Source organism: Rhea pennata, chromosome 2 (genome assembly GCF_028389875.1).
Source record: "Rhea pennata isolate bPtePen1 chromosome 2, bPtePen1.pri, whole genome shotgun sequence".
NCBI classification, from domain to species: Eukaryota; Metazoa; Chordata; class Aves; order Rheiformes; family Rheidae; genus Rhea; species Rhea pennata.
In genome coordinates this window covers 34,051,110-34,061,423 of record NC_084664.1, presented here as the reverse complement: position 1 = coordinate 34,061,423, position 10,314 = coordinate 34,051,110, and the positions used below count along the sequence as shown (strand labels likewise).

Sequence of the window (10,314 nt, the reverse complement as noted above, 5' to 3'; positions counted from 1 at the left end):
AAAAGTTAAGAGCTTAAACCAGCTCCCTGGCAAGCCCTAACCCTATTTTCCTGACCTGAGCATTGGAGTTCAGGCATAATACATCTACTAACAAAGCCAGCAGCGACTCAAGGGCTCTGCATCCGGTACCAATGCTTGTGCTGATAAATAAAACAGGCTCTGGACCTTTTCCTGTCCTTGAGTTACAGTGCCTTGGCAAGGCTTATATCCACTTAGTTCAAATCTTTAGCTGTCCTAAATTCTCCAACAGGCAGAGTGGCTGCACCCAAATTGTTGATTAGAAATGGTCCTTGGCCCGTGTTTCCTTTCAGATAGTGCCCTAGCACTGCCAAGAGAGTGCTATTTGGCAGAGGCCCAAACTGTGCCAGGGGGTCTGTGGAAAGCAAAGCAGTATGCACAGTTCCAGGCCAGTCTGCAGGCCCTTGCTCTCCCCTCTTTTATTTACTCATATAGGCGTAGTCGCTCAGACTGGCTGTGGGTGATTGTGTACAGAGGAATGTCTGCTGTTGATGATGGTCAAGCTGTTTGTATGATGCTTGTACTCAGTCAAATCAGACTGCAAAGCAAGGACAACAAATGCTTTCTATGCGTCATTCGATTAAAAGAGCCTGAATTAAATTTGTCAGGTTTGAAATAAAAAGGAGATTCTTTCATAGCAAAAAAAAAAATCATGGTCTGGAGCTAAAGCAATCACTTTGTATGTTTTACTATATTCTCCCACATCTTTAGAACTGGCATCAAATATACTTCCAAGTACTTTGCTATTGCACTCTTTTCTTGCCAAAATAGCTTTTAATTTTATACATTTGTGTAATTAGACACCAGACAACCTTTGTGTAATCAGAATGTGCTAGCATTTACAGGCTAATCCAGAAACCTTGCAATACCTGTGAAAAGGATTCCTCATGGCTTGTATAAAAAAATATTATTGCTCCTAAATGCTGTTGAGTCCTACACTGAGTAACCCATGACTATCTTGGATATTACAGCTGATTAGAGGTATATCAACTGGCAATGTTTCCACTGTGATTTGAGCATTAGAAAATACTCTTTTTTTTTTTTTTTTTTTTTTTTGCTTGTACATATACAGATATGAATAAAATGAGTGGATTTAAAAGGATATGATTTAAGAAAACACATCTGGCATTTTTTTACAGACTGTTGAGCCTGTAATAAATATCCATTACTCATTTAAATAATCTTAATATTGATATTAACATGGTTTTTATTAATAATGCCATTAATTGTTAAAATCAATTATATTGACCTTAATCATATTTTTTTTTTATTTAGTAATACAATCATAATATCATGTACAGAAGAAAGGTAGGGGAAAATATATTGTTTTCCTAATCTTTTGAAGATCTAATATTCTATGATTCTGTGATGTGCAGCACGAACTTGAAAATCTGGCAAGATATATTTTTGAGAGGGATGTACTTTTAGATACCCCTTTGAAAACCTACCCTGATATAGAAAACTATAAATTGTAAATTAAAACTAAATATTATAGTTTGCTTATACACTTATACTAGCCAAATTCCTTAAAGGTTCTACCAATGCTTGACCTTAGCAGTGAGCTAAATAAAGTTATGGGAGCTCTGCACTGTTGTACTACAGCAAGGCCTGGGGACTCACAGCACTAACTGCAAAGGGAAACGGATGATACTGTTAGAGAGAATGTAAAATCAGACAAACTGGGAGAAGTGGGAATTTGAGGGAAAGACAGATGAAATTATGGAAGTTTATGGGATATGAAACCCAGGGAGGCAAGACTAAAACATGTTCCACAGGGAATCTGGGTCTAAGATAAAAAGCCTAAGAAGTGGAGGCTGAAGCAAGAGTGGTTTAGGAGAGAAGCAGTGGGAGAGTGAATCATAACTGGAAATTACACAGAACATTGATAAGCAGAGACTGGAGATGTTAAAGCAGATTGATTCTAGTTTTTCAGAAAGAAGAATTTCTAACTAAGTTTCATTCCCTTTGTAGCTCAAAAGTCATTGCTGACAGTAAATAGCTATGAAATTTCCTGACAAAGTATACTATCTTCCTTCCAGTTTTCATGAGAAGATAATGGTCCTTTTCATAGGCCTAAAGGCAGCAAGTAGCCTGCCGGACTCAGAGATTTCAGCCTTGCCACAGATGATTAAAAAAAAAAAAAAAAAAGGAATTACAATGAAATTGGTATGCATTAAAAAATAATAATAATAAATAAAAGTTTGCCTGCAAAATCAAACTCCTGAAGTTAGTGAGTAATTAACCTCCATTTTGTTAAAACAGACACATTCCAGATATACATTAATAAACTGCCTGATTAAATATCTTACGTATAGTACGTATAAAAATTTTATTCTACTGATGGAAGGGTCAAATGCTTGCAGATGAATAGTTTAATGAGATCTCCATGAGGTAAAGGGGCTGTATAACGTAAGTGCTTAGAAAAGATAAATCCTATGTAACTCAGATTGGAATTTTCTTATCAATCTTTACTTCTTATTTCTATATCACTCTGTTTCTGTTTCCCGTCTGCTCTGTTTCCCATCTGCAAATGGATACAATGCTAATTCCATCCACATCTATCAAGCTCTCTGATATGGTAGTTGATAAGGCATGAGAAATATCTTAGAAACACTTAGAAATTACTATTCCTATCTTTAAATCATGGTTTAAAAAATGCATAGAAATGAAAGTCAAATACTGAACAACAAGAAGGAAAGAAATTGCAACTCCTAACATCCTCTAATCTGCTCAGAGAATGAAATGGAAATTCAGTGGGAAAGATACTAGGTGATTTTGTAGTTAGAGACTATTGTAATGAATACACACAAAGCCACAAACTGTTAAGAGGTTATTCAAGACCAGCAATGAAAGAAATTCCACACCCTCAGGGGAATATCAAGCCTAGAGGTTAGGAAGGCAGTGGGTGGCTCAGGGACTTGGCAAAGGGGACCCATTATTTAGACATGAGTTTCTGTGTAGATCTCCTGCAGGAGATACACCTGTGACCTATAAAAAATGAGCTGGTAGTCTCTGTCCAAATTCTAAAAATCAAAACCAAAAAAGGGGTTTATCCTACCTGGCAAAGGTACTGTAAGTATCAGAAGAAAGATCAAAAAATGAGTAACCTATAAGACAAAATGACTCATTCAACCATAGCTGATCCCCAAAAATGAAAGTGGAGTCTACATATAGGATTTTGGGAATGAATCTTGGTCCACCATCATGCATGATACATCTATTCTGTTGATATAGAAACAAAATCTTTCAGTAACTATAACTTTCAGTTTGACATTTTGTACATTTTATAAATTGTGAGAAGTGGAAGAGGAAAAAGCTTTAAGAAATGGCTCTAACATCCACTTTCATAATAATAAAATTAATGAATTGCAATAATACTTTGGAAAAAAAAATCAAGATTCTTAAGTAAACAATCCATGTTTTTATTGCATTCCATTTTCCACAAACAATATTTATACAGCAAAATCAAGATGAAAGGAGCCATGTTTAAATAACATTACATTTTTCACACACACTGATAAAAAGCCAGGAAATTCAAAGTTAAAATTGACATTCTAACCTTAATACATGTCTTGTCCTCAATCCCTCCCACCCTCAAGGTTATGATTAAGGAATAAAGTGTCATTCATAAAATTTTGAAAACATGATGAATAACATCATGCCCTAACCACAGTTACTCCCTTCATTTGTCTATGATTTATCCCAAACTTTACTTTCAAAACTTATCCTTCGCCATCTGGTCCCATATGAGGAAATGTCAACAATTACCTCTTTAAACTCCTCAAATGCTGTGTAATACAACGTGTAAATAGAAATGAATTTCAATTTACTGGCAATATGTACCTAGTTTTATTAGGTTTTGCCCGAATTACTGAGTTTTACTAATGATTTCCTGTGCCAGGGAACAATGATGTTACTGAATGTCACATTTTTTCAGAAAAATCCAAGTCCTGAAGCCTGATCTTTATAAGCAGATTCCTAAATTCAAATTGGAGTAGTACTAAAGACAGACTGTGCCATGGTGATACATTCAGGTAGTCAGATACAGGATAAGTGCCTAAAATTACTCCTGGGACCAGACTGTGATGCTCTAGTTTCACTATGTGCACTCTAATTTTAAGGCAGCACTGGTACCTAGGCTTGGCAGCTAATAGTTCTCTTATCTTGTGAGCAGAGGGTACTCACATCATCAACATAAGGAATAAAGTTAATTCTTATACCGCCTATGAGGGTAAGATTTTTGTGGAAAAAAAAATGTTGCAGAGAATTCTTACAGACTGAAATTCTAGTTACTACCCACAAATAAATTCAGTCCCCTCTGCCCATAATCTCTAGAGGTATATCTTACTGGATTTTTATTTAGTGCTCTTATTCACAGATTCTTTATTCTAGGGCCAGGATTCATTCCCTCTGACTGAAATCTGAGTTAAAGCCCAGTCTCACTAAGCTCCTAGCACAGTCTATAAGGGGAGACAGACTTCTAGCTAATCGAGTCTGTCGCAGGTGTTCACATCTCTAAGGAATCAGAGTGTCTCCAGGAAAATTTGATATTTGAATAAGAGCCAGAAGTTATATAATATGACCCCATTTGCAGTATTAATTTTATTCATCTTCACTGAGGCAGTCAACTAGCTCTTTCAGCATGTAAGATTTGCAGAAACCAAAGCTAGATAATCTTATCTTCCTCTCCATATGCTTCATATATCAAAGTATATATGAACCTAGCTGGTCCAGCCACCAAGACCCTGCTTCCTCTGTTCTACTTTAGCTTGAACTTTTAATTTAGCTATCTCTTTCTCTCTGGTTTCTTTGAAAATGACTCAGAACAGTGCTGACCAATCCACCTATACTTTTTGTTTGGCCTCCTTCACTCTCAAAATTGACTCAGACAGAAATTCCTGAAGTTTAAATTCTATCATCGCAGTGTTGCCTGTCTGTGTAATCTGCCAATGTATTGAGACTTCAGAGTTCTCCTTTATCCTTCCAGGATACCTAATTCAATCATATTTTATTCTGCTTTTGTATGCATGCTGCCATGTTCTTCTAGTATCAAAACAATCAAACTTTATCTAACTTTGTTTAAATTCTTTATTTTGTATTAAGGATAAGGTTGTTGAGTCAGTATGACATTACAAAGAAATATAGTGTACAACAGAAAATGTTAATGCAGGGTGTGCATGTCCTTAAGAGAAGCACTAGATGCAGGACTAAGTGTCTTTTGTATTAGTTCTTCAGTTACTCATTGAATTGCTTCCTCCGCGTCATTAATTGAGTGTCAAGCTAAGACATTTTCCAAACTCTGTCCAATTCCTTGCAAACTCTCCCTGTCTCCCTATCGCTCTCTATCTGGTCAGTCTGTCAGTAATGTTAGCTCAACAGGGCAGGAATTGTCCTCTCTTCTGGGGTAATGAGGCCCTGACCTGTGAGCATTACTATAACTTTAAAGATTAGCAGCAAGATCAGACAGCTGCAATGTCAGTAAATTGGAAGTTATGTTCCACATAACACAAAAGTTATGCAAAAACTTGCACAAAAGTGGAAGTTATATTAGCCCTGTTAGACCCTGTAAATATTTCTATTATTCAGGCCCATTTTGAGAATGAAATGATCTCTTTGGTATTAAAGGATCAACTAAAGGAGAATAGATTTTTCCTGTGTTGGAGTTTACAAGAAGAGCGCATAAGCATTTTTTTCAGCTACAGATCCAGCTTTTTGTGGCTTCTAGATTGGACTTACCAGCTTTCAGCTAGTTGATTCATGTTTAACAGACAGTGCCCCCTTATATCAGCATCCTGGGATTGGCACTGACTTCCAGCGAATATTCCAGTACAGTACAGGTTTAGGTTGTTAAAATCAGTGATGTCTCAATGAGTGTGTTATGTCATCTGAATGGCTGTCTTCTCACAAGATTGGCATAGGGACTCAGCAGCCAGGCTTAAAATGGCATAAAGTTGTTTCCACAGGCATACACTGAATTAAAAAATATTTTTCCCTCATTTTTTCTGGCCCAAAGGACATTGGACTTTTTAATAAAAATTTCCACTAAAATGCATTTATTTCTAAATTGTTAATAAGTGGGGCATAATTAGGGATGGGCAGAAGGATATATATGATTCTCTGATAGGGCTAGTGTATCATAAAAGCTACTGTGTTTTGAGTTTTAATCTCAGATACTACACAAGTGTCTGAAACCTTATCATAGATATTGCTGAAGAAAAAAAAGTACACAGATAGCTGCAGAATGGCTTGAAGATGTAGCCATCAATCTCTATTCTGTATCTATAAGCATTTCGTGAGTGAAAAAAAAAACTTTGTGACACACTGGGGAAATGCAGAAGTAGGATGTGAGGTGGATGAAGCAATCCTAGAGCAAACTGTCTGTATACTTGGTTAAAACCAAGCTAGAACACATATCTGAGCACCTAATCTGGGCTAGGAAGATTTCAGAGTGTAAAGCTGTCTCTCATGAAAATATATCCTGTTTCCCCACATCACTGCACTGTCTATGCAATGAAACCTTGTATCCTACAGTGTGGCTATTCATTATGCACTTCCTCACCTCCACTTTCTTCAACGTGTTAAAAATGGGCATATATGAAATATTCAAAAAAAGTTCAAAAAGAATCTCAAATCACAGTCCATTGAGATTATTATACACATTTTAAAACTATTAAGATGAAAACCTTTTTTTTTTTTTTTTTTTTTTTTTTTTTTTTTTGCAAAAAATAGCTTATGAGGAAACAATAAGAAACAAAGCAGCAAGAAAAAAAATAAAAAGGCAATTTGACACAAGGATTCACCATGGCTAAAAGCCTTCATTTTCTACTAGGACCTACCAGTAGCTCAGTCCTGGCTCAAGTGCTTCCTTTAAGGACAGGCACACCCTGCACAAATCTCTTCAACAAAAAAAGATTTCATTGTAATGCCACACTGCTCAAAGACCTTATCCATTTATGTTCTTGCAATTTAAAGCACTTCTGGTTCTTCTGCAGAAATCTGAAGCTATAGAAATGCGCTTCTTCCTGAAGAGACCAGCACGAAGGGCTGCTCTACCCTTCCCTAAAAAGCAGTTTCCTGCATGACCAGAAATTCGGGTATAGATTTCACATTTTCTCTTTCTTTTGTTTCTGTTCTGAGATGTTTGTTAGGTAGCTTTGCACCATCTGATCGCCCACTTCTACTGGCATATGCCCTTAAATTATATCTCCATATATTTAAATGGAATGCCTGTCATATTAGAGGAGCTGAAATAACTTACGTTCCTTTGCAGATCCATTGTTTAGCGATCCTTTTTTATTTTTCCTCACGATGTTTTCTTGTATAACACTCAATATTTGGAGTTCTTCAACTCACTGTTTGTTTTGGATGCTCTATAGTTACCACCTTCCTTAACTGATGTATTACACCTCCTTTTTGCTTTACCAGTTCATTCGCCAGGTGTTCTGATGAAGCATACGCTTAATAAATAAGCACATCTCTGACCTCCTCTCTCCCTATTTGCTAAGAAATCTCACCGCGTTAGTAAGAATAAAAGCAGCTCCTTGCTATTTTGTTTCTTTATGTAGTACTAGGCATGCCATTAAGTCGCTGAAGCAGGCGCAGAGCCGCCGATCATCGCTTGCAGCAGCAGTAATGATACTGGTGGTGCGGCGGGAGGAGGAGGAGAGGTTCGTCGTCGCTCTGGAGCCCACGGGCAGGAGAAAGGTAGCTGGGAAAGGGGCAGGAGAAAGGTAGCTGGGAAAGGGGCAGGAGTCCGCTGCGCGGGCTGCGGCGGCGGCGGGGCCGGGGCCACGCACCTGCGCGCCGGGCGGCGCGGCGCGGAGCTGTCCAATGTAGCTGCCGCCCCGCACCCTCCGGACGGGCCCCGGGGTGGGCTCCGCGTCGCCCCCGCCGACCCGCGTCGCCGGCGGCTGCCTCTTCCCTTCACAGCACACGGTTGCTGCGGGTGGAAAAGCAGAGGGAGCAGGGCGGCAGCCGAGAGGCAAGAGTCTTTCCAGCTGCATCTCTTCCCGCAAAGGGGACCGCTGGTTTGCTCGCTCTCTTGGAAATGACTGCAGATCTTGGTCCATGATCAGAAATATCTGCAGTCCTGTAGATAAGTGGGGAGGAATTTCGCGGAGCTGGGTCCTTCGGCCACCCCTACCGGTCTCCTTTGATCTGACGGGCTTTGAAATCGCCTTAGAAATTAAAGACTAATTATCCCCAAAGCGGGAGTGGTAACAACGCATAACAAAGACGAAGATTAGGGTTTAAGAGGCAGTGCAAGAGTAATGGCCAGCCACTCGTAAAAGCACGGTACGCACGAATCGTGTGCCAAAGGAAATCGATCCAATTCAACTTGGGTGTGTCTAACACTGCAACAGATTGTGAGGACCAGCCTGTTTATTTAAAGATAGCCTGTGATGTGGGAGGGTGAAGACACAACCCCTAACCTCTTCCAGCCTCCCAAGACAAAATCAAAACAATCCCCTACCTCTATCCCCAAGGAAATCTTGATCAAAGAAAAGTATTCAGCGGAGTAGGGTGTATATACGTGTTTATATGCATTTCACGGTATTTTGCGCTGTATATCCGGCATTATCAATGTATGCAGCCAGTTGATTCCTATGCGTACCACCGGTTATTAGGACGGACTAAAGATATGGGTAAGACTGGCCGCTCTCCTTCTCGTCTCATGGGTAAGACGAAGGAGTTTCAAAGCAAGTGTTTTGAAACTGCCTGAACGAAAACGAGCTTTACGAAGTAGCCTTTTACTGCCACGCTGGAAAGATGTTTGAACTCTAGCTGAAGGGGATTTAGGGGGGAACAGAGAGGCGATTCCAACAGTTACTACCGGGAATGCAATACTGGGTCTCCTACAATGCTTACTTAGGCTAATGGAGGTCCTGTCATTCAGCTCCCATTGCGCTGGGATACAGGGTAAACATTCCCCGGTGACCCTCTGCATGCAGGTCCCCTCTTCAGGACATCATTAAAAGCATACATGCACTTGCCTGACATCAATTGTCAGGCTCGCTCTCAGGGTTCAGAGATCCCGACAGAAAGTAGGAAAACAAGCCCAGTGGAGACCCGGCTCTGCTGCTGCGGGCTTTACAGAGGCTGAAAATCGTTTGGTTGCGGGTGCGTAAGAAGAGACAAAAGTGCTCAGCAGGTAAGAGCGGAGGGTTTTTGCCAAGAAGGAACTGTCCTTGATCGCTGTGACAGGATTGACTCGCTGGGGACTCCTCTCTCGGGAGCATCCACGCGTCCCCGAGGGGGCTACCTGTCTCTTCTCATCAGCATCACGGAGAGAAATTTTACGGCCGCTCTTTCTAGTCCTGCTAATCCTGTTATTCGTGGGGTTATAAATATTAACACCGCTGGGGATGGGGATGGGGGACCAGATTAAGCCCTCGCTGAAGTAAGATGTCAGCCAGCCTCTTCCCAGCCCATCAGCGCCCCGGGCTCCTGAATGAGCTGCACGGCAGAGCCCAGCAAATGCCGTACCCAGAGGGGCTGCTGGGCGCCTCGGTGCTGGACTTCGTGGCCGACCTCTCCCTGGGCGCCACCGAGGGCCCCTCCCGAGCCGGGCCGAGCCTAGGACTCTACGAGTTCCCCCCCGGGTCTCCTTTCGGGGACAAAGCCCTGTCCCTCCGGGAGGGAATGGCCAGGGGGCTGCCCCTGGCTACCTTCGGGGAAGGAGATCCCGAAGACGACGAAGAGGAAGAGGAGGAGGAGGAGGAGGAGGAGAGGATGCGGAGCGCTTCCCTTTTAGACCGGCCTAAGAGAAAGCGAGTTATCACCTACGCCCAGCGCCAGGCTGCCAACATACGGGAGAGGAAGAGGATGTTTAACCTCAACGAGGCGTTTGACCAGCTGAGGAAGAAGGTCCCCACCTTCGCCTACGAGAAGAGGCTCTCCCGGATAGAGACATTACGCCTGGCCATCGTGTACATCTCCTTCATGACCGAACTCTTGGACGGCTGCAACAGGCAGGAGGGGAGCTAGGGAGCGCGGCGCCCGGGCGCTCAGCGGGGCAGGGCCCGGGCGCGCAGCGGGCAGCCGGGGCGGGGGCCCCGGGCGCTGCCGGCCGGGCGCCCCTTCCCCTGAGCACGCAGGGGGAGGCACCTTGCTTGGCTTCCTATACCGCAGCGAGGAGGAGGTAGCTGTGGGCTGCAAAACGAGGAGCTCTGGGGAAGTGTGCGGTTCGGGGGGGGGGGAGGGAGAAGGGGGGAGAGAGGTCTAGTATGTGTAGATTTTTAATATATATACAATAATTTTTGTAATGGGAAGAAAGAAAAAATATCTTGGGCTGGG

The 10,314-nt window shown here is 41.8% G+C and overlaps 1 protein-coding gene across 1 annotated transcript; it reads left to right on the top strand.

The window, feature by feature from the left end:
* The first annotated feature begins 9,423 nt into the window (after positions 1 to 9,423).
* Positions 9,424 to 10,005, top strand: FERD3L (Fer3 like bHLH transcription factor). The gene has a single exon (XM_062567795.1). The coding sequence runs from the start codon at positions 9,424 to 9,426 to the stop codon at positions 10,003 to 10,005; it is 582 nt and encodes a 193-aa protein (XP_062423779.1).
* The last annotated feature ends 309 nt before the right edge of the window (positions 10,006 to 10,314 follow it).

What these genes read in the sequence shown, in the direction of transcription:
- FERD3L (XM_062567795.1), top strand. Translation starts at nt 9,424, where the DNA reads ATGTCAGCCAGCCTCTTCCCAGCCCATCAGCGCCCCGGGCTCCTGAAT.